Below are 25,989 nucleotides of genomic sequence, written 5' to 3'. Positions count from 1 at the left end.
AACACAAGCTACGCTTACTTTGGTGCTAGATGGCGATGTGTGTACTGTCGTAGTATATTTATTTATTTATTTATTTATTTATTTATGATTATAATAGTACTACGCCTGGATAGAGTTAAGTTAGAGAAAGGCCAAAATTTATTCATCTCCAACAGTTTTTTCAACTCACTGAGCATGGGCGCACGTGTGGTATAAATCCAAATAACATACGTGTGTTTATACAAACTAAACTAAGGGGCGTAAACTTCTCCTATTCCCTGTTTCCGTGGTTTTGGCTGGTGGACACGTATCAGGGAATATTATCGGGGAACATAACTTTTACCTCCTGCCTACGCTAGCCGTGCTCTGATCCTCGTTTCTCAGCCACGTTTCTGGCAGTCCTCAGCAACCGGCGGCCTGGTAGACTTCTGGAACGAGCTTGAATGCCTGAATTAGCGTGTACAGCGGGCGAAGAGAAAGAAGAACGAAACTATTCATTATACATAAATTACCTCCCGGATACCTCAATACTTCAATCTAGTTCGCACTTGGCCGGTTTTTTCAAGAACAAAAGCATTACTCTTAAGTTTTTCGCTACTTATTTAAATAATGGTCAGTTTTGTTGTAGTGATATGGTTATGCTACTCTGTTTTTTTTTTACTGCCTTTTAACTTCACCTTCTACTTACTACTTATGCGTGAGTGGCTTTGTCTTCAGTAGCCCTGAGTGCTCCGTCAAATGTTATATATACTATATGTTGATAATGTAAAATGATTAATTAAATTCAAATTATTTACATTTACAATTACATTTCATTCAAATTAAAGTGCAATATAATTAGTTTTTTTTTTAAATTTTTATGTTAACTGTTATTATAGGGGATTTAATTTGTACCTATTGGTATGAATAGGAGTAATAAAATAAATACAGAGTTAGCAATTTTAAGTATTCCCAGTCGATATATATATATAAAATTTCATAGTGCTTTTTTTTTCTTGCTACATACTCTGGTTAAGGTTCTACTTATTCACAAGTGTTGGTAGCCATTAAGCAGTGCTGCCATTTGCCAATTGCCAACTGCTTGTATTATTGCCTCACAGAAGATAATAAATTTCTTCCAGGATTTACATTACATTTTGTTAACATTATTAAGATCGAATGAAAACACCAAAAAAACTACTTCGTTTCCTAGGACCATGCATTTCCTTTGCGGGTAAGCCTGCATTAACGATTATTATCACCTCTTAGTGACAATCATCAGAAACGACAGCAAAACGTACTTTTCGAAGCAGGTTGGTGGATTCCGCCAATTATAAAACAACGGATACCTACTGAGATTTTTATACAGAAATATTGACCCGACCTGAGAATTGAACCCAGGATCCCAGATCCGTAGTTAAACGTGTTAACCACTAGAGCAACTAGGCGCTTATCTTAGGTTCACACTGTACTAACTAGACCTAACTATTAGGATAAAAAAATCTGATCATAATTACATCGAGTATTATAATTTCAGTCAATTTTTTATACCTTTGTCTGTCTAACAAGCTCACGCAACAATCGTTAAATAACTATAAAAAAAAATTGTAAATAATTAATTACGGTGATCGATACTGATTACGATTTATGAGAATATAATATGAGGTAGTTATTTTAAATTGCATTTATCGTCATTAATTTTAATCGTCATTCATTAACATTAATTAATAAGTTAACACTACTTATACTATCTTAATATATTATATTATTATATTATCTTCGATCAAATATAGACTTAGATAGAAGACTACTTCCTAGATCTACTTATAGGCACAACGCCTGCATTTTAACTTAAAGCAAAGTTACTTGTGGTAACAAAAGTTATTTATAAATATTAAATTTCGATTTGCAAATAAACATTTTGGAATTTAATTTTTTTTTAGAATTATAATATGTTGCAAATGTCTGATATTTTGGATAACATTTTGGCCTTTCCTGCCAATGACATTGTACCAAGACAAGTGGTATAAAATATTTGATGTCAAGTAATGGCACAGTTCTGCAAACATTGAAACTTTCGCCTTGCACGTTTTAGATACTGACAGATTAGCCTGTCTATTAGCTTATTATCCCTTTAGATATTTGTTAATGTGTTTTTCTTCAGATTTTGAACCGTTTATTATTTGTTAACAACTGGCGTATTTCTCTTTACGATTTTCATCTCTTAAAATTATGTACATCTTCTTGGGCCACATGGTTCTGGTATTTGCCGTCGTAAACTGCATCAAAAGCTATCACGGCGTATTGTCTGTGCTTTTAAAAGTACCATCGCATACTTCAATTGCCGAATCCCTGAAATAATAAGAACTTATCAATTACTTATGACACTCTTTTTCTAGCTTTCTAGGTTAGTTCATATCAGCATAGTAAGTGACGAGATGATGGTCGAATACTTAGAAGAAAGATGTCCGCCCAAAATCATTCTATGCTTGTATTGTACAATTGCCGTGCTCATTCCTCCTCTTTAAAAAAATAGAGAGTTTAGTAGCTTAGAGACGCCACGCTATACCAATAAAGGCTGTTAAGGCTTCTGACTTTGTTTAAAACACTTAGGCACAAAATGCTTTAAAGTCAGTTAAAACGTCCATACTTTTTTTTCTTTTGACTTTAGGCATGTAAAACTAGTCTTGCCTGAGTCGGTTTAGATAGTCTCTTTCTTTACTGGAGTGTGTCCCCATGGTAGCATGGGCATTACGTGTCCGTAAACAACACCGAAATAATATTTGCCAGCACATAAAAGCCTTTTAAAAACACGCATCGGAAAAGTCGCATTTTAATTAATAAAAAGAAGTATAATTTTGTTTTTATTCATCTTTCGTAAATATTCTTAAGTAAATAATAATCTGTCTGGTTGTTATAAATACTTAAAAAAACAAAAACCAATATAAGTGGATAAGGGACCCAAAGACAAGGATGGCTTAGGGCTTCAGTTAGTCGTGAGCACGGTATGGTCCTCCGGAAGAGGAGGGCTGGTGACAAGTAAAATTCTGATCACACGGATATGCGATACTTGCATACGAATATGTGACTATACTATTCTTTACCTTTTCTTATCGGCAGCCGATTTGGTGTCCGGTAGCAAGAGAATTATACCGCCGCCTGCTATACTCAATAGTGCTAATGTGGACATTGGCAAGTGTGCATTGAGCGCAGTCTGAAAAACAAACACAATTCGGTGAATAAAATTAATTTCACACCTTTTTGTTTTCGCTCGTATACCTAACAGTGCCCTAGTCTAGGACTATTGTTGTAGTCTAGGTTGCCTTATTGATAAAGCTAGCTTTTTATAAGAATGCCCAAAGAAGGTTGTAATGTTTTCAGGGTTCATGTAGGTATGTATTTGTATTTTTCATAATTAATTAGGTATATTTGCACATGTGATTTACTCGTAACTTGCTTAAATAATCTTTAAACTAAAGTGAGTTAGTTAATTTCTGAAAAAATAAAATAAAATCGGTAAATGAGTATTTTAAGGTATTAGTGATTGAATGGCGTAATTCGAAAATTTAAAGTAGTAAACCCACTTATTGTATAATCTATATAATCTTCTCATATGTAAAACTGTTTTTAGTGCATATTTCGATAAACTCTCTAGTATTAGGCCAATTTGCAAAAATCTATTGACTGTATTATCGGTACATAACAACACGAATTAAGGCGTTCGAAATCGTGGGGCCTAAGTAAGCAGAAAATATATTATCTGGATATTTACTTATTCCTTAAAGAAAGAATGAATGTTCATAATAATAATTGCGGCTAACCATTTCCCATAAATAAGGAATGCAGATAAGCGCCAATCCCGCCGCAACCTGAGTGGCGCCAACTCCAAGGTTTCTTATTACAGTAGGATATAGCTCCGCCGTGTATATTGGCAACATCACATTTGTTCCGGAAATAGTAAACTTCCCCACCATCAAACATAATATAACAATCCAGGCGTTGTCGAGCGTTATAGCAAACAATTCACTTGTTATACACGCGATCCCGCAAATAATCATAGAGGCAAACACAGGTGTCCGTCTACCAGTTTTTAATAATACAGGAATACATAATGCTATCGCTGGTATTTCTACTGCAGCGAGTACGATTGACGTAATGTGCAAATTGCCCAAATTGAATTTACCAATATTTAAAACGAGCCCGTAATAAGCGATGTTCATCGAGAACCACGCTATAAATAAGCAAAATGTTCTCTTCAAGAGATGTCCTTTAAAAAGCATCAAAATATTTGGTTTCTCGCTCTTGTTTTCCGTTGCGTATGACGTTAATATTTTATCTAAATCGTCAAGAGGTCTATTGTTGAACTTTGCTGCCTTTTCTAATATAATTTTAGCTTCTTCAATTTTTCCGCTACTCAATAACCACCTTGGTGATTCTGGTATGACGAACCTAAAAACAAGAAATTAATAAGCCGCATTTAAAGAAACTGATACTATCATAAAAAAATATTTTAACAGTGGAAATAACAATTTACCAGAGTAGAAGTAGAAATGGTCCTGGTATGGTCATAGCTAGTTGAATATCTCTCCAGTCCGGCAAAACCATGGATACCAACGATACGATTATGTACGCTAGAGGTAATGGAAAGAAATTGAAAGAACCCGCAATGGTTACCCAACGACCGCCTACCAGTTCTACGGAGAGAACGAAAGCAGCATATACCACTGAAACTGATACTAGACCCATCGCAAGTCTCACTAAAATATATTGTACGAATGTACGCACAAAAATGCATATAATTCCAAGCACACTCTGGACTGCAATCATACCCATCAGTATTTTTTTGCGACCGAATCTGTAAAAAGAACAACTTTGTTTTATGACCATATATAATATGATATTCAAGATTTAATTCAGACTGAAAGCCTACTTCGTTCACTTCTACATATTTTATAAGTTGATTTATTAGAAGTATATTTAAGTGTAAGATTTAGTTCAGTCAAAAAGATCTGCATCAATTATGAGCAGAAGGCGCGGAAGCTCCAACAATATTTTGAAAATGTCAAGCAATAAATGGGAAAATCCCTTTATGGAGCACTGGGTTGGTACACACTCACATACCAAGTGTTCAAGAGGGTACTAATTTTCTTTATTTATAGGTTTGGCCAATTTGAATTTATAATATTTGTAAATAAGATATTTGTTATTGTTGTAGCTATGGATTTTTAACTGAATTAAACGTTATTATTATGAGGCACTTTTGAATTACATTCTATTATCGTGCGATGATATGGCCAATATGTATGTCTATATACGAGTAAGTACCTATATGTACTAATGATAACTAAAGCTACGAAGGTTTCAAAGGCACCTTTATATACTCGTTATATGTCATTAAAACATTAACTTACTTGTCAGAGAACCATCCACCGGTCACACCACCGACACCAACGCTGATTAGAAATGCTACTTCCGCTAGTGTCGTGAGACTAGCATTATCGCAAATCAAGTCCCATTCGGATATTATAGTGTTTCCGACATCCGTTCTATCGAAATCCCATTCTGTACACTTTTGAAAAGAGTCTAAGATTGGAGCTGTGTAGTTCATAATACTCTCCACAGTTATCCCCGAAGGAAGCTTTCGAACGGAGCAGGCATCCAGTGGTTGACTGTAATTGATCCAGTATTCTATTGGTAGATTAGACAAATTTGCGGGCCTTCTACACCAAAAATCTGTTGATTTTGTCTGCAATCAAAATATAAAAAAGTAGTCAAGAAATTATACTCTTCCCAGTCGGTTAGCTCTTGGAGCGGTCGTGGTCGTCACGATATAAGAAATTATATACGTCTGTAAAACTCATCGTTTACTGTCTTACCGTAAATGTTGGCAAATATAAATGAAATGTGGAAGGGAAAGCAAAGAATGGTATGATTAACGTCATCATCAGCTGCCATCGACCAAAGTCTCCAATGATGGCCGATACGGCGTCTTTTTTTTCGATGGCATCTTGTTGCTTTTCTTTATTTAAAATTTCAGTGGGGCTTACTGGAAATAAAAAAATAATAACACTAAAAAGATATTAAGGATAATAAAAGGTTTTTTATTTTATCATTAGATTTAAAGATGATTTTTAGAGTAAAAAATTAAATAATATATTATCAAATTATGATTATGATATTTTTAATTTTTTTTATTACACTACATGTTAGCTTTTGACTGCAATCTCACTTGGTGGTAAGTGATGATGCAGTCTCAGGTGGTAGCGGGCTAACCTGCTAGGGAGTATGGCAGTTACAGTTACACATACCCCTAATATGTTTCTACGCGACATAATCATCATCATCATTTAGGGGCGCTAAATCGCTTAGCGGCATCTCTTTGTCGGGAGGGTGATAACTAGCCACGGCCGAAGCCACCCAGACTAGGACGCTGCTAGGCATAGGACTTATAGGAGAAGAGGCAGGACGAAGGAAGGTTTCGCAAGAAATACCGACGATACATGCAATAGTCGCTGTTTTCCCCCATTAACGTTTTACGTTAAAAAAACACGTAAGAAATTTGGTAACCATAATATACCTAAACTAGATGTTGAAGATTTCAACAAATTTTTTTCTACTTTTTGTATTGGTAATTCTGAAATTACTTTTGGACTAATGTCATAATAGAATATTATGCCTACTCAACTTTGACGTTAACAAACTCCCTGGCGCAACGGTGACAACTATGTTTTCAAGTTGGAGGCCCCGGGTTCGAATCCCAGCAGGAGCAATTTGGGAATTTATGATTACTGAATTTCCTCTGATCTGATCTAGTGGGAGGCTTCGGTTGTGGCTAGTTACGACCATACCGGCAAAGACGTGCCGCTAAGCAATTTAGCATTCCGGTACGATGTCGTGTAGAAACAGATTAGGGTTAGGTAAGGGTTTAATAACTACCATACAGGGAGTATGGTAGTTATTTGGTAAAAGGTTAGCCCGCTAACATCTTAGACTGCCTCGTCGACCAGGGGAGATTGCAAGGGCTAACTTGTAGCCGAATAATATAATGAATAAATTACGAAGTTACTGTTAAGATCGCGTGTCGTTAGTTGATAAATAATTGATAGTCTTTGCTGTAAAATAAAAGTGTTGTTTAGGCACAGACAGATTTCGAAGAAAATTACACACTACATAACACTGTGAAGATGCCAACTTCTTTCTTTCTGCTTGGGCAGTTGAACTAAGTTTACTCGCTAGTAAATCGGCAGCAAACTGAAGTTTAAAACCCAAGATCATCATCATAATAACAACCCATTATCGGCTCACAACAGTGCACGGATCTTCTCCTTTCTTCGATCCTTTACCCACACACACACTCACATACAAATACACATAAACACACGCGCACGCACACACTCATATTTATTTTTTTAAGTACAATTAATTATAATTAAAAAAAAAAAACTCATGGATGTATTAATGGAAATGTAGAAAAAGAAAAAAAAAAAAACAAATTGAATTTATCAATGCTTTCAATTGAATTTAATTCAAAATGTTTTCAGTATTCTATTTTTATTCATCTCACTAGAGATAAGATGAGATGAGATTGAAGAGATGAGACTTTAATTTAAGTGTATGGTTCTCGCTCCAGAGATGGGTGATAATAACTACGACTCAGTCTTGCACTATAGCAGTATTATCGAATTTGGGTTTCATGATACACATTACCTTATGTTTGCCTTATTTTGTACTATTTTTAATTTACTGTGTAACTGTTAATTGAAATAAACTTATTATTATTATTATTATCTCCTCACACAATGAGAAGGGGTTAAAGTAGTCCGTAGTCCACCACGCTGTCCCGCCCAGTGCGGATTTGTTGAAATTCTTATAGTTTTTCAAATAAACTCAAGCTACGGTGGTAATACGTATGTTACCAATACATGCATTTTGGTAACGTTACGTTTCGTGTAAATTATCTTTATTTTTATAATTCCAAGTAACGAGATGTGCCAACTGCAATTGCAATGGCAGGGACTAAGTGATCCTGTTATTGTGTAATACATCATTTATTTAAGTGCACCAAAAAAAGTTAAGAATCCGAAATGGACACCGTCTTAGGTACATAATACAAAACCCGATAATTAGCAGAGAACTCCATATTCAGTTTTTTTCCTTTTATTCTTCAGACACGATCCCTGAGGGATTATCGTTATATTGATTTGAATCTAAATAGTAGTTCCATTTTGCTGCTAAAATCAAAAAAACTGTGCTACTAATGAATTCATATAAGTCCGAATAAATTCGTGTCTGTATAGTGAATAACTTAGGTATTTTTTTATAATATAATAAAGAGTATCAATTGACCTCGAATTTCATGGTTGAAGTACTTTTAATTCTTTGATAAAATATGTGGTAGTTGACTGCTTGGTGGGCTAAATTCGGGTACGGAAACGGGTTCGAATCCCGAATTGAGCCAAAATCGAAAGCGGAAAGTGGTGATAGCCTAGCGATTAGAGCTTCGGCCTCCTTTCGGAGGGACCGAGTTCGATCCCACCTCTAATTGTTTGGAGTTATGAGCATTCTTTAAATTATTTAATATTGATTTAATGATGAACGAAAATTCCCGAAGATACCTGCTTGCCGGAGAGTTATAATAATGTTCCCAAAGATATGTGAAATCTATGAATCCGCATTTGGCCAGCGTGGCGGATTACGGCCTAAACCTTTCTCATTCTGAAAGGACACACGTACACTGTAGTGAGCCGGTATTAGTTTGTCAATCATGATAACTGGAGTTTTCAGTAAAAACAAAACTCAATACCAGCCCGAAGATAATCAGAAAGCCTACTCTCAGAGAGCAAAAAAAAAATATACTACGACAATACACACATCGCCATCTAGCCCCAAAGTAAGCATAGCTTGTGTTATGGGTAGGTACTGAATAATAGATGACTGATGAATATTTTTATAAATAATAGGTAGATAAATACGAATTATAATATACAGATAAACACCCAGACACTGAAAAGTATTCATGTTCATCACAACAACACTTTCCAGTTGTGGGAATCGAACCCACGGCCTTTGACTCAGAAAGCAGGGTCGCTGCCCACTGCGTAGGTCGGCCTTCAAATTAATCAGTCAGTCCCGGATTTTATCACTGATATGTGAATAAGTGATAATAATAATCGCCGTGAAAACCATCAAAGGGACAGATGTTAACTTTTACTCAATTTAAGTTTTCAACTTTGATATTATATTTGAAATCTATTCGTGTAGCTCTTTTGAACTAATTTTATATCTATTCTTCTATATAGCAACACAAATAAAATTGCAATGTTTGCATTCAAGAATTGCTTACGTTTGTAGAATGGTATTAAGCATCCAAAAAATTCCAAAAATCATATTGAAATTAAAAAATCTTTATTTATGTAGGCCTATCACAGGCACTGATAAAGCGTTCATACATACATATATTTATTGCGTTGTGATGATGATAACCGCATTCGTTAACCTAAAACTAAAGCTACGATGGTTCCAAACACAGCCGGGTATATTAACAAATATTTGGAACTAATTTTAACGATATTCCGGAAGTTCGACATTCATATGAATATTTTTGAATAGATTTGCAATCAACTGCATAGTTCAAGGCCTCCGTGCATTGGTACTAATAAAGTAGTAGTAATTCACTTTGTAACTGGTTTATATTCTTGTCCTTTCCACGGTTACATTTAAGTGTTTTGTCTAATTCCCATCCATGCTTTTTCGTTCTCCCTGACGCAGTGGCGAGCACTGTGGTCTAACAAGTGAGAAGTCCCGGGTTCGTAAACAGGCAATTTGAGATTTATTTTATTCTATTCGTTACCACTCTTCTGCCTAAACCGGCCGAACCGAATTACCGAATTACAGAAAAACCGATTAGGGGTTTGGGTTTAAATATTGACGGCCGATTGGCATAGTGGGCAGCGATCCGATTCCGATTCCAAGGCCGTGGGTTCGATTCCCGCAACTGGACAACGTTTGTGTGATGAGCATTATTGTTTTCCAGTGTCTGGGTGGTTTATTTGTATTTTATAAGTACTTATGTATATTGTTTAGAAAAATGCCCTGTGGTGAGCATATAATAGGTTGATACAGCGTTGTGGACTACGGCCTTTACCCTTCCAATTTTGGGAGGAGAGATCTTCATCACTGAGTGCTTTCCATGAGCTTTATACTTTGTATATTTGTGGACTTTTTAGGTGAACAAAAAGCGCGAAAATTACGTAAATTTATACTGCGTCGTTCCCATAGTATACTATGTTTAAAGCCATATAGCTGCGATTATTGGTTCATTGTGAAATTTGTTATGTAGCAATAATTGACGGCCAAAATAGATGACCCTGCATCAGATGCAGATGCATTCTGGTGGTAAGAGGAAAACTATCGCCTAGAATCAGAGCAAGGCATGTAAGGAATACGTCCTATAAAGTGCTACCATATGTCCATCAAACTGAGGCGAAGGTTTTAAGCTTCAAGTCGTTATGCCCCTCACAACAAAACGCAGCAATCATGCTAGGCGGCAGTATACGCATGGCAGTAGTATTTCCACGAGAAGTTCAACTACTACTGTTTCTTATTGTACAACGAAGTATACTACTTTTTTATTTCTCCAACAAAGGGAACAGACGATATCATACGCGTAGCAGGGAGCCGTGGATACAAGCAGCACAAGATATTGGAATTATTCGAATTTGGAAATCCCTATAGGCCACTTTAGATTAGCAATGGACGTTTATCGGTCGAGATGTTTATAGTGATAAAAGAAATGAGATTGGAGCTAATCTACGATCACACGTGAACTATGATTCTTTATTGTTTTTCCTCTTAGAGATTAACACGAATCAACACGTGGATGATACTGTATTCTTTTTCCTCTTGTTACCTATATTCAGCATAACAAGGGCAAAAATCTGCATTAAATTAAGCGAAGATATAGTTTACATCCTCTGGAGATGAGCATAGGATACTATTTATCTTGGACAAACACCAGAGTAACGTTCTACAACTATCAACTTTTTCTTGATGTACAATAAAGTGTACTTTCTTTCTTTCTCCCACAATGTATACAGACGATATCAAAGGAGTCGCAGGGAGCCTTGCATAAGGGATTGTTATTTGGAAATCCCTACAAAATACTCATTTAGCAGTTGACGTTTATCGGTTGAGATGTTGATAATGATAAGAGATTAGCGCTAATTTACGATCCGCGTATATGATGGTTTAAAAACGTTTGAAGTCAGTGGCTTCCCACAGGAGGAGATCTGAATTGGGACCCTTGAAGATTAAATAATAATGGGATGCTTTAGAATGTCTATATTAAAACAAACTATCTTATTATTATCTCTATATATTGTGTTCTTATCATTAAGAACTAGGTACACAGGTTGAACTTAGATACGCAATAAATACCTGACCTACCTAGACTTATCTAAATATTATCATTGAAAGGGCTATTTCTATGAAACGCTCCGAACTCTAAACAATAATTTAATGTAAACACTACCTAGATATTCAGTCTGATACGGATTTGTTAATACCGTTTGGGTAACAACTGCCTCGTTGGTCTAGTGGTGAGCATGTTCGACTGCAGATCACGCGTTCCTGGGTTCAATACCTAGTTAGGGCCAGTTAATAATTATTGGGTTTATCTATCAAGAAATTCTTGGTCTTACTGAGAATTTTGGAAATTGGCGGTGATTGACCCTCGTGCCGCGGAGAGCACATTAAGGTGTTGATTGTGATTTCGTTCTTGTCATGTCGGATCTGTCTTCCTATTGGGCTATTAGAATGAGGGTAGAGAGATTGCACCTGTGCACAATAATATCTCCCATGAAGTTGGAAAATCTGTTTGTAGATTGAGAACCGTGGCTGAAATCAGTCAGGGAAACTGTTCTAGTTTACTGCTGTATATTTTAAAATATTGAATATACCTTCGATTTGTATGATACAACTTAGAATTAGAAAGACAGTAATTTATTGTTTTTGTTGACGCTAAGCACCAGCACCTACAATTTGTGGCTAGGAAATATTTAAACTCGGAGACTTGAAGTTTTTGAAGTCTGACAGCTATTCTAGTTTAAGATTGATCGAAGCTCCCAAGTATGTATTGCGATTAACTATTGTCACGTGCGCAATCAGATTTTTAAATAACATAATAGTACATACATTTATTTAATAATGACATTTCAAGGTAAGTTTTTTGTTATTTAGGCTTGCATGCGGACATATTGTGTTCGCGGACATAATATTTTGCTTCATACATAGCTTTTACTTGACCTATTATTCATCGGTTATATATGGTTTTTTTAATAAATGTACTACGACAATACACGCATCGCCATCGCCCATCTAGCCCAAAAGTAAACATAGCTTGTGATATGGGTGCAAAGATAGCCGATGAATATTTTTTATGAATCTAATATAAAATACAGATTTTCCCGTTGTGTGAACCGAACCCACGGTCTTGGACTCAGAAAGCAGAGTCGCTGCTCACCGCGCCATTCGGCTGTCAATTTCAAAAATATGACTATATATATACACTGTCAATATTTTGAAATCTTTAAATTTATCTCTTAATTACTCTATATCATCATCACTCATATCAACCCAGTACCGGCCCATTACAGGGTTCGGGTCCCCTCCCACGATAAGAATGGGTTAAGTCTTAACCACTGGGCTATCACCCTTCTTAATTTTGCATACTATAAATAAGTATGAAAATTAAGAAGCGGAATTTTAATTCCGCTTCTTAATTTTCATACTTATTATACTATAATTTATATACTATAATTTAGTTATATTATATATATATATATATATTTTATTTATATTTATATATTTGTATAATTTTTAAATCTTATTTATTGCACCACCTACCTCTTTTCTACGTTTTTTCCTTTTACGCCATTGGTTGCCTGGAAGAAATCGCTATGTAGCGATAAGGCCACCAAATTGTACTCTCTTGATTGTATTTAAATCTTTGTAACTACTTTTTGTTTCTTTGGTGTACAATAAAAGTGTATTCATTCATTCATTCATTCATTCTCCTTTTTGTTTGTGTGTGACCTTGTAGGGAAAATTGTAAAAAAACATTAATAAAGTGGCTTAGTGTAAAGAACCGACTGAAAAAGGAACTGTAGTTATAGAACTTAAATCATGAAATTAACTTGTAAGCCCAACGGGTGTTATAATATTAATTAAAATACAACGAACAGAAAAATATACAGATATTTTTCTGTTCAAAGTTGTCACAAATAGAAGCGAAGTGAAAACTCTGACATCAGCTGCTGTGTTGACATTTAATGACAAATGTAGTACATATGGCAACAGTTAAAATTAACGATTCTTAATAATATCATATACACACGTTCATACGCACACACATACACGTGTATGTGTATTTTATATATGATTTTCAGTCATTACTACTAAGTAGTTAGGGTTGCTAGTGTTCTTAGGTTACTTCTATACGAAAACTGAAATAAGCGTTATATGAAATTATAATAAGCCTTCCGCATAGTCAAGTTTTAAATGGTTAAGTTATTTTCTAAGTGAAACTACGCCGTAAGTAACATCACTTGTACGTTGTTCAAATCGAATAAACTTTAACGGTGCGTTTTTATCCACGTTTTTTTAATCGAAAAACTTACTTCTGCTATACTAATAAAGTGGGGAGTCTGATTCTTGACATGTTTATTTGAAAAGTTTAAGAGAAAAGTTGCATAATCTAGGCAAACCTCTTTCAAACCTAAATCTTATATTTGCTTATCATCATAGGTAATTGTTGTGATCGTATGGCGGTTTTTTTTTAGGTTTTTCACGTCAGAATGATGTGAAAAAATCATTCATCGTTTATTATTTTGGATAATAACTACCTATAACAAGTTTTTCGAGATAAGAGTTATTTCTTTGATAAGATTATTTACGTTTGTATTTGCAAGGTTAGAATTACTCAAGACGGATTAATACTAGCTCTCGAATTTAATAGCTCTACTCGAGATACTACCAATTGATAACTGGGGTAGTAATGTCATAAAAACTTGGGCAATGTAGTTACCTCCCTGTATATGGTGTGTTTCAACGACCTCCCTACTGCTGAAGCTGTAAGCCTTGGTTTTAAGTCGGAGGACCCGAGTTCGATCCCCAGCTAAGGCAATTTGGGAATTATTAATTTTTGAATTTTCTCTGGTCTGGTATCTTGAGAGGTTTTGGCCGTGACTAGTTACCACGGTACCGTTAAAGGCGAACTGCGAAGCGATTCAGCATTCCGGTACGATGTTGGTTAGAAGTACGATGGGTTTAATAAAACTGCCATACCCCCTAAAAGTTCCTACCCCTAGCATTCGAAATGGTAATGTGTATAAGTAACGATGTTTTAGCATTAATTGTGAATGTTAATATACTTATCTAGACTGGTTTGTCTGCTAGAATTTGTCAAGCAAAAATTTGTCAACGGCTGGGTGTACTGAAAAATTATTTTGAGTTTATGCTTACACCTTTAAATTAAGACCTGTGGTGTATATTATATGTTATGAGTTAATAAATTAAAAAAAAAAAAAGTTACCCCTTTACCATCTTTGACAGCATCATCACTTACCAGCAGTGAGATAACAGTCTAGGGCTAACTTGTAGAGGGATGAAAAGAAAAATTTAGTCAGACCTTTGTAACATTTCACTTATAGTATCTGTATATTGTAACCTAAATGACAATATATTTTGTAGGCCTAGAAATCGTAATAATACTGTAATTACGAAAGTATGGAAATCGTCATATACCTACTTAGGGGCTAGATATTGATGTGTGTGCGTCTGGGAAGTATACAACGGGTTCCCCGGACGTCCAATAAAGCCAACGAGAGGGACATGCCGTGATGGTTTTTAGTTCGGGTAAACGAGTCCCACATAACCTCTGTCCTGCCCAAAAGGACAGAGGTAGCCATAAAGCTTTACCACCACGACAAAAAAAAAACAAAAGATATCGATGTGTGTATTGTCGTAGTGTATTTACTAAAACTCAATTTACTTAAGCATAGTCATCAGATGTAGTTTCATTTAAGTGCGCAATTAATTTTGTTAAATCTTTGATTGTGGATACGCGTTATAATTTGCACTAACGTTATTAATTTTTTCACTAACACTAAAATTATTGCTGTAGATGTAGTTTTTATAGTTAAACTCGTTTATCTCGGATTCTGTTAGACTGATACGAATAAATGTATTTGCGTTTGATAACCCGTTTATTGGAGAAGGTTATAGACTAGATAACATCGCATGTTTTGTAATGTAAACGCGAGTAAATCACGGGGCATAGCTTGTTAAGGACATTTTGCGCTAGCCAAAAGTTTTTAACAATTATAGGTTATATTGTAGCAACTAGACTCAGGATGAGTGAAAGCAATAATATAAAAATATTACAAAATGAATTACGTAGGTACTAAAAACAATTAAACACTCAATGAAATATCACAACTACCTATTATTAATTGTAAAATACCTATTAATATTACAGTGAGTTTAGACTTTTGAGAAAGAGGTTGGCTACTTTTTAGTGCGGGAATTGTAAATCCACAACGTAAAAAGCGAAGCGAAATGAGGAGACACGTAGAAGGATTAGGCGAAGTATCTAGTTCGCAAGTGAAGTGGCAATAGGCCGATTGAACTTGAGGTCTGAAGATGTTAAAAAGGCAAATCCGCACCGGTAAACTCAGAGTTGGTCAACCGCCAACGAGGTGGGCAGATGACATCAAACGAGCCGCTGGAAATACGCTTCCGATGACCGTGGATTTTGGAAATCCCTACAAAAGATCTATCTCCAGTTGTCAATCGGTTGAAGTGATGATTACAATGACAAACATAAATATTGCTGCGTTAGACCCCCTAACTAGGTAACAAACATCAGATTTCGCGCTCGCCAAAACTCCCTAGTAGCGCTGTTACAACCCTTAAAGTGGGAAAAAATGTAAATGCTATATATAATAGGTGCCATACGTTAAATATTGAGAGGCGATGAATCATGTATCACAACTCGTTCAGTGTTCAGGTAGTCCAAATAAGATCCTACAACGCGTTTTGGGGTGAATAAACCTGCGATTTTTAACTTTTAGTAACTTAGAAAGCATTTACTATACAAGATATGTTTTTGGAATGAAAATTTCATGCAATTTCAACTACACTATTATTTTGAGATGAAATTTCTAAAAAAAATGCAACTTATGTGCAACTTATTTCCATATAGTTTATTAACGGGAAGGTTTAAAACGGCAAGCAAACTGTTATTTTACGTGGGAAGCAATACGAATCTTCTTATAAGTATAACTTCGTTCAAATACTGATGCATGTTAGTAACCTTGGACAAGGTGGTTTTTTTAATTTTTATCATTTGCAAGGACAAAAGCAGGACACTAATAACCTTTACAAAGCTTAGTATTAAAATTATTTACTGAAGTGCTCCGCAGATAGCGCGTTAAAAGCGATATTATAATTATTACAAAATAAAAAGCGAAGACTAAAAAGGGGGTATAATGCATCTATATGCATCTATCATCTATCTAGCATCTTAATCTCTTTGGTGGAGGAAGTCACATAGTTTTACAGCATATCTCCACATCCTCTATTTGCCCAGTGGAAAGGTAGCCTTAGATTTTAAATTAATTTTGCGCTATTTTTAGATTAGGTTGATTGTTATAAAAACCGGTCTTGTTTGCTTATAAGCTTAACAGTGCCGACATTTGTTTCTGATGTCTACTGAACCCGCTTTACCAAACTAACTTAGTACTTACTTCATCGCCAAAAAAACCTAGGCAAGCGCGCTATACGAAGCGTCTGGTGTAATTATTGTTATTGGTGTTGATTGTGATTGATTTTGTCAAGCCATAGTGTGATCTTCGTCTCAAGCAATGGTCGTACGGCCATTGGAGACGACTAGATACAGCAGGAAATACATGATGCAGTTCGCACAATCTTCTTTTTTATCCAAGGCCTTCGACAACTGAATTCCTAAAAATGACTTTGTACTTGACTCTCCTGCAAACTTCTGGTCGATCAGGCTCACTGTAATTCTCCTGTGGATATATCTAGGGGCTATGTGCCACGTGCGTCAAGCCACTTTCGAGCTGGTTTCCAGTGGCAACCAATCTGTGATAGCTAACGAGGACAACATCATGTTAATGGATGTCCACAGGGGGATGTAGGTCTTTTGGAAAGAGTTCCACATCCCACGATATTGTGGCGCTTGCGTCCAACGGCTCTCAGCGACTCGTTTGATGTCATCTGTCATCTAGTCAGGGGTCTTACAACGCTGCGTTTACCAGTGCATGGTCGCAATTCCAGGACCTTGAGATGCCAACTTCAATCGATTCTCCGAACTATGGGCCCCGTCTATTGCTGTTTCTTCTGCGCGACTCATTCAGCTATGTCAGTAACTCTGGTTCTTCTACAGATCGCTTAGTTCATGAACGATTAAGGTACTCCGTAGCTCTCTTATTGAACTGGTACGCCGTACTCTGTTTTTTAACTACAGTACTATACTACCGAGCGACGTGCGTATTAAGCCATCGGTTTGCATATGCAATGCAGTGTTGCTTACCGCTGATGAAACCACTACTTTGCAGTGTGTCGAATACAATCTTTACTGAAAGAATACCCAATTTCGCAATAATACGAACAAGAATCGCTGCCTTTTGTGAGCGATAACCTAAGTCATTTTAATAATGAGATTAAAATGACGTAGGTTAGACGAGATTTCTCCATTGCAAATCTCGCCACCTTCCGGCATCGCGTGAATTGGAAATAAACTTTACTGTTGAGTGATGTTTTTTCTGATTTTACTTTTAAACGAATTCTATTAAACTAAGTATATCTTTTCTTTTTTTTTGCTAAGTATAATTAGACAGTGTTTTTTGACAGTTTTTTTTTTTATTTGAACTTTCCCAGTCAGTGGAATCATTGTAGTATACTAATTCAATACTTCTATCCTATAGTCGTTTATTAATCTGGATCGTCAGTTTTAAATGACAGTTAAATTTCTGATTAATGATAACGAAAGTGATATCAATACAATAATATTTATTATTAGCAATTATTTATTAAGTTTTTTTTTTTTTTTATTTAATTTTTTTTTTTAATTTAATTTAATAAGGCTCAAGGCCATAATGCCCTAAATCCACTTTAAGTTTTAGTAGGTAGGTATAGACAGGATGTGCCATTTGCCATAAATGTACTGAAATCTAACAATTGCGAATGTAAGACGGCAAGCAAAAAAAATAATTAAAAAAAATGTTTAGATAAAAGCTAGAATTTAGTTTGTTTTGTCATTAAGGTAAAAAACATTTGTAATGCTGTGACCTCTTATTTATGCAGCGAAAGACAATACAACCATTTATCATAATTTAAATAGCTACTCAGATCATAATCATTTGTATGCACGCCAAACTGTTGTAACTTTAAGTTATGCATTTAATTCATTTTCCAGTTACAGGTCTTTACAGAATTCTTAAACATGAGGCTTGTATGTGGCTTTTGCCATGGCTAGTTAGCACCTTTCCGAAAAAGACGTGCGGATAAGTGACTTCGCGTTACGGTACAATGTCGCTTAGAAGCCATTTAGAGGTTTTTTTGTTACTTTATATCAGCCCTTGACTGCAATCTCACTTAGTGCAAATCTCAAGTGATGATGCAGTCTATGATAGTAGCGGGCTAACCTGTGCTAAGCAGTAGGTATGGCAGTTATATTCAATCCATCCCAATCGATTTCTACATGACATCATACCAGAACGTTAAATCACTTAGCTTACGTCTTTGTTGGTAGAGTCGTAACTAGCCACGTCGAAGCTAGAGTCCAGGCCAGTAGAGAAAATTCAGAAATAATAAATTCCAAAATCTCACCGCTGCACCGGGGAGCTCAAAAATGTATGGGTTAATACTACCCATAGCTGGTTATCCCGAAAGCATCGTGGACTGCATGATTTGGTGAACTTACCACTAGGTGAGCTTGCAGTCAAAAGTTGACTTGTATTGGAAAAAATAATGTCTTTTGTATTAGGTTAATACTGAAATGTGATGCGTCCCGGAAAGAGAATTACAGAAACTATAAATCCACGAATATAATGAAAAAGGAATAATAAATATAAAAGATTAGGTATGATAACGATAAATAAGCATTATAATCGTATCGCATCGCATCGTATAGTTTGCTGTTCGCGGTTCATCGCTTTTGTACTTGAGTGTCAATGTTTTATAGATTCGCTCTATATATTTCATAGTAAGGACATTCTAACAGGTTCTAGAAACTAACCTAATGACCTATAACTACGAAACGTTTATAAAGATTGAAAATTTGCTAGGGACTCGAAAATACTCTATGGATGGACATGAGTTCTTTAGGCAATGTTGCAAATAATACTATAAAAAGTCACGCTTTATAAGAATAGAAGACAGATGTAGTACATTGATAAGAAATGATTAAATACTCAACAATTTATATGCATTCCATTGCACTTAACATTTTTTCCTCTTAATTACGTTGTATCTAGGTGAGTATTGAAGTGATGAAGTTTTCTTTATAAAATTTTCCATATTTTTTAGGGCTCTTTACCCGAAGGGGACTAGCGTGGCCCTGTTACTAAGCCTTCGCTGTCCCTCTGTCCGTCCGTCTATGTGTCAGTGGGCTAGTCGGTATCTCATAAACCGCAATTCTAATTCAATTTCAAGTTCAAAATTAATTTATTTAAGTAAATTACTTATCATGAAAATTAAGCTTAATTTGCTACACTCCGCGAAAAGTAGGAAAATCTGTGTGGTGTTATTTATATTTTCTTCAATCCTTATACTCCACACCAAATAGTTCTTCGGCAATGTACCCTCTACGCATGTTTCGCACCGCAGTATCCTCAGGAGATGTTGACTTTATAATGAATAATTGTTAAACAATAATTAGCTATTTTGCTAATATTTTTTTAATGTATTAATATATAGTAGAATATAATTAAGCATAATTTTCATTATATACCATGGATTTCCGCCAATTCACGCCGGCTTCTATCCAATATGTAAATTACTTACTATATAAGCACTTTTGAAACGTCAAGTTTGTAGTGAATCTAGGACGGGTTCGTAAGGCAGATTCAACAGAGAAGCAGTCAGCATGCAACTCAGCAGTGGCTCTATAAAAAATCTAGAGTTTTGCACTTTTACAAAAATGTGAAATACACATTTCGTAAATTTTTATTACCGCTTTAACAACACATTACAAAAAAAAAGTATAAATTCAAGGGTGGTTCCTTTCGAGAAACGTGTTTCTTCGTGATTTTTGCTTAATCTTAATAATATTTATAGTTTGTAGTGTTTTATATTGCACTTTGGTTCGTGTGCAAGTCACGCTCGCACTTAACCGGTTTTTTGGTTACTAAAGCGTTTTTTGTTCCTACTTAAAGAATATATATATTTGATATTGATATTCGAAGCTAAAAAATTAAAGACTAGTTTTAAATATTGTGTACCTATAGTATCGAACAGGTCCAACAGATTCCGTTTTTTAGTTCTTATTTTAAAGTGAACTGTCACCTCGTACGAGCAGAATTTTCAGTATCCCTTTTCTCTTAGTATACAAGGTAGGCTTTATGACAAAAAGGCAACTTAAAAGTAAGTAAATAAAGTAGTAGAACTTCATGTGATAGAGCTTGTCCAGGGAAGTACTAGCGCCATGCTTATTTCTGCCCTAAACAAGCGTTGTGCAATGCTGTATTCCGGTCCTAATATTTGCTGGTTCGTTTTTGTTAATCTGAATAGACTTTACGTTCGATTGCGTAGACATTAACTCCATAGTTACAGATATGAATAAAAAAATTAAGAACTCTGTTGGTGTGTCTAGCTGCTTTATTATTTTTCCATAGTTTAGAATAACCGATAGACAGACACACAATCAAAAATTAAATAAACTGGTGATCAGTATGATACTCTTTAAACAATAATGTTCGTATTATTATTATATGCCCTTTATCGCAAAGTTATCTGGCATGTATTTCCAAATCAAAAACACAAAGATGTGTCAGATAACTAGAGTGGGAATTAAAAAATCTAGGTTATTAATTGTTATCTTAATAGTATTTAGTATTGTTACTGTATTTAGAAAATAATAAAAAAGTGTTATTTGTCTGTATTATTTAGTTCATGCGTTCTTTGTTAACTTCGTATTAATGACCCGGCATTTGTTGAAGGCTGTTTATTGACCGACCAAAGCGAGGTTCAATGGTTCCTTGGGTGAATATCCATTTTGCCTGTCAGACCCCTGTGAGTTCTAAATTCAAAAACCTAATTACTTAAATTTAATTCGCGAATAATTTATGAATCCAATTCGTTTAAAAATAGCACGATGCCCAAAGTACCTAACTTCAATAAGATATCTTTGAAGATGGTCAATTTCTTACTCCTAATATTTAAGAGCATAATGTTAGTCTAACCGGTAGGCTCATTTAAAAAATGATGGCAAACTTAATAGGGCGAATTATCCTAACCAGACAAATAATCCAGGTTAAAGTCGGTATATTTCGTTTGAATAAGTTTTAGCCCTTAAATTAAACATGGCGTACCTATAGGTTTACGAACAGTTCCCCCTTTATAGTAAGTAAGTAGGTAACAGAATTTTTTTTTTGTTAATACTAAGTTTAATTTAAAATCACTAACTCTACTAGACTATTCTCAGAAGGTGAAAAATCCTGTAAATTATTAAAAAAAAGTAAGGGAAAGGGTTAAACAACGAGAGTTAAGTTAATTTTGGAATACTAGTTAATTATGATTTGTTACTTACTTTTAAAAAGTCCCATTTTGAAGTGTTTCCGTACTTTGTTTTGCAACGTATTGACTTACTTACGATTAATTAGGATAACAAAGAGTTAATCTAAGAAGTCTATTCTCTTCTAACATGAACCAAACATCCCGCGTTACATTTAATTGTGGCACTGTGTAGCACCGGATCGCTACAAACAGCTGCATTCGACTGAAGTAAAACAAACGCCGGCGATTAGCAGTTTACTTGGCCTTGCTTGATACACTACACCTATAAAGCACATTCACAATTCTTTGGATTATCTAGATAAGATTGAAGATTGTGCCAAAATTATACAAACAAAATAAGGTACTCAACAAAGGTAAGAGATTGTTCGCAGCAATAAGACCGCCTTTGTATGTGTCTGTATTTTATTGGATAGAAGCCGGCGTTACTGTGCGGAACACAACGGACTTTTACAATTTCTTAATACACCATACCACACAGTTCTGTCATCCTACAACAGTACACAGCTTGTCTAAAGGGGCCCATAACCTTAGTAATTGTTATCAAGCTGCAATTTAATTTGCGTTGGCGACAGATAATTTTAGCCTTGCATTTACGGAATTCAAATTAGGTACAGCCAGTATACCTCAAGTACTGAGCTAGGTCTTACTTAGTAAATAAAGTTGTGTTCTGTTTAACTGGATAACCTTGTCGCGTTATTTTTGTCCGGTCGCTTAAGCGCCATTATATGGAAGCATTACCTATTTATTTTTCGGAATTTGCATTAGATATTTTGTCAATGTCAATTAGATCCCTACCACTGCGGAATCAAAAGCTGGTGCATGTTTACTAAACGCGATTTTTTTGTCCAGAGTTCTTGCTATTGTTTTGGGCACCACGCCTTTGCTATGTTAGGTAGGTTTAAGGGTTAATTAGGAAAACATTTTATAGGGGTTTTTTTGTCAGTTATAATTGAGGGATCAAGCAGATGGCCTACCTGGTGGTAACCGGAAAACCATCGCCTATATACATGGCTACATAACACTAAGCTGTTTCCATCAATTCGAGGAATAGGTGTTAAGCTTTACGTGCCTGTAAACACACCGCCCGTAACACAATAGTGCTGTGCGTAAGAAATAAACATGCACAAAAGCATGTTAAATGGCTACTACTATGGCTGCTACTATTAGCAGTAGAGCTTTTTGTGGCTCATCAGGGGAATTATAACGGCCATGATTATTTCTACCGCTAAGCAGCGCTTCTGTGTTCCGTCCTACAGCACTTATATTCAGTTTTAATAACAGGCATATGAGACTTAACACCGCCTTAGATTGACATAGGGCGGCACTTTGTAACGTGTTCCTTTTATGCCCTGTTATGTGTTGCTCTGTTTATAAGGGTTAAATTTTCTTATACTATCAGGTCGGTCATCTATTTGGTCTGTCAACTATTACTAAAAGAAAGTATGATTAGATTTAAATATAATTAAATATCACTTGCTTTTAACGGTGAACGAAAACATAGTGAGGAAACCTGCATACCTGAGAGTTTCTGAAGGGCGTGTGAAGTCTACTATTTGTTCGAGGCCATCGTGGTGGAATACGGTCTACACTAACCATCTTATTCTGAGGAGAGACTGTATTGAACTAACAGATAATAACTAAATATTGACTTATTATGACAGAGAGAGAAGATATTATATCTTTGGTTATTTTCTTCTAAGGGGAAAACCTCTCTGTTTATTCCTGTTTATTCCTATGTTTCAATATATTCTTATATTTCAATATATTCTTATATTTCAATATACTTTTACACATTTAGGCACTTAGGTTAGTAGGTTTACGGTATGTAAAATCATAATAATTTCTCAAGTTAAGTTATTTTAAATTCTTTATTATATGTTATCTTCAATTTATATGAATTCAACAATTCAAACTGATTTGCTTATAGTATCACGTTAATTATTATTATCTACATTTATTATCAATTTGTAAGTAGGGAACTCTACTTCTAGTATAAAAACAAATATTTTATTTTTGTTTTTTAAAACAAGCTTTTTACATCGATTCACTTCATACACATGGGAGCAGCGACATAGGAGTGAATATCGTAGGAGTGTTTGAAAAAATGCCCGCCATCGTATTCTTAAGAATAAATGTCATAATGTCTATTCACCATAACTTGTACCAGTAAAAATCTTAATAAGAGAGTCTTGTTATTAAGATTTCTATGCTTGCCCCCTATAATATATAGGGGACAAGTTATAATGAATGGATTATACCCATGGCTTCACGGCTTCTCATCCAAACCAAACGTGTAACGTGATTATGGAGTTTAATATTCAGTTTCAAGATTTGATCTACACATACCAACTATCTAACATTGCGGCTTGTAATAAAAAAATAAAATAATTTTAGAACTGACGAAACAGTTTATTTACTTTCATAAGTAAAGATTAAGAGTTCACATTCCTTTTTACAATATTTACAATTTTTTTCTTCTTGTCTAAAATGCAAACATTTATGATAAATACTAGAAATTTATAACCTAATAATTAATATAACGTTAGGTTCCATTAACCTATCTTCAAAGACGATGCCTCTTACTTCTTGACTTTAAACTTGTGACAAGTAGGAAGATCGTGATTATAATAATATACATAGATTACTACTATGGCATAGACTATTTGCAATAATTATTAAAAAAGTTTCGGTATAAGTACAGCAGCCTAAACAAAAAAAAAGTACATATGTACAATTTGGGCCTATCCAGATATATCAGGGTCTAGGCTTTCCGACTATTGTGTCATCAGGAAAACGTTTGAGGGAAATTAGCATTAGTCTAGTTAGCAGGCCACTATTGACATTAATAGCATAGTTGGTTGTTGAGACGAACTGCCTCTTGATTTGATATATCACGAGGTCACGGGTACGAATCTCTGGTTTGGGCGAATAAGCGATTTCTGTGTAGTATTTTTTAGCCTTGAGTTAGGAAATACAACCGTCGTCCAACCCTGTGCCTCGGGGAGCACGTTAAGCCGTCGAGTCAGATGTTTTTGACTATGTACTCACATGATAATAATTGTGTAAACATTGGACCAGCATTTTGGTTAAATGCTCTGATCTCCTATGAGAGAATAACTTGACAGAACTTAAAATTCAATTACAGTTAGTAGTTTAAAATGTATGTCATTTAGGGAATTTTAAGATATTTCCTTTCAAGGCAGGGTGCCATGTCTATCAAATTCTGCCTCAGACATGGCTTTTTTTTATTAATTTCACATTTTATTTTAACGATTTTTAATGAGTTGGCGACAGATTTATTCGTAAAATAAGATAAATATATATTCAAATTGCACTGTCACTGACCCTGATATGTCTAGGTATACCATTTGTTTTACAAATGCAAAATTTGGCGCAATTTATATACACTCAGAATGTTTGCCAATCGACAATTACTTTAATAAACGTTTTTGAATAAGGACAAGGTTATTGATAACTATTGCAAAAACTTACGATTATCCATTGAGAGAAACATAATTACTTATCTACTTAGGTACGTGACAATCATATTTATACTTACTTAAATAATTCTATATATGTACATATATACAAACAACATATTAATTACAATAGAAAAACTAATGTATTTTATTGTTTCAAAATAATAATTAAAATACTACTTATTCGTTATTTTATAACATAACATATTTTCTTTACTTTGTTTAAAGTTTTCTTAATCATAATACATAAATACTTTGGTTCCCAATGATAAGTATCTCCAAAATAGACTCTTAAAATATTCTGAGATTCCTGGTTTTTTATTTTGACGTTTTCGATTTTTGATGAAATTTAAAAAAAGTTGAAGGAGTCCGATATTTCAGTTTATTGTTTATATATATGTCTATATCTATATGTCTATATTCTAAGGTATATTGTTTCTGTTATTGACAGTATATATACTGTCAACAAAAGTTTTAAAATGGTGCCGATTCTGTTGTAAATTGTACAGGAATCCTTGAACTAAAGCGGTGATAGCGTTTTGGGTAGAAGCTCGACTTCAAAGTTATTTGCGTTTTAAGTAATTAAAATATCACGGTGAAGGAAAATATCGTGAGAAAACCTGCATGCTTGAGAGTTCCACATAATGTTCTCAAAAGTGTGTGGAGTCCATCAATCCTTACGGGGCCAGCGTGTTGGACTACCGCCTCCTCACACAATGAGAAGGGGTTACCTTCT

General features: G+C 34.9%; 1 protein-coding gene across 1 annotated transcript; it reads right to left on the bottom strand.

Annotated features, from left to right (window-relative positions):
• Nucleotides 1-2,053: 2,053 nt before the first annotated feature.
• On the bottom strand, nucleotides 2,054-21,906 carry LOC120629933 (organic cation transporter protein-like). The gene is made up of 7 exons (XM_039899021.1): nucleotides 21,788-21,906; nucleotides 5,835-6,004; nucleotides 5,370-5,704; nucleotides 4,493-4,813; nucleotides 3,780-4,407; nucleotides 3,063-3,172; nucleotides 2,054-2,310 (listed from the first exon to the last, which is right to left on the bottom strand). The coding sequence occupies exons 1-7, from the start codon at nucleotides 21,801-21,803 to the stop codon at nucleotides 2,253-2,255; spliced, it is 1,638 nt and encodes a 545-aa protein (XP_039754955.1). The 5' UTR covers nucleotides 21,804-21,906; the 3' UTR covers nucleotides 2,054-2,252.
• Between the last annotated feature and the right edge of the window lie 4,083 nt (nucleotides 21,907-25,989).

This window comes from Pararge aegeria, chromosome 15, assembly GCF_905163445.1.
Source record: "Pararge aegeria chromosome 15, ilParAegt1.1, whole genome shotgun sequence".
NCBI classification, from domain to species: Eukaryota; Metazoa; Arthropoda; class Insecta; order Lepidoptera; family Nymphalidae; genus Pararge; species Pararge aegeria.
This window is presented reverse-complemented; position numbering and strand designations above follow the sequence as displayed.

Excerpts from the sequence above, each read along its gene's own strand:
- LOC120629933 (XM_039899021.1), bottom strand. Across the intron at positions 4,408-4,492 it reads CCATTTCTACTTCTACTCTG|GTTCGTCATACCAGAATCAC; the intron begins GTAAATTGTTAT and ends TCTTGTTTTTAG. Across the intron at positions 3,173-3,779 it reads TTCCTTATTTATGGGAAATG|ACTGCGCTCAATGCACACTT; the intron begins GTTAGCCGCAAT and ends TTTGTTTTTCAG.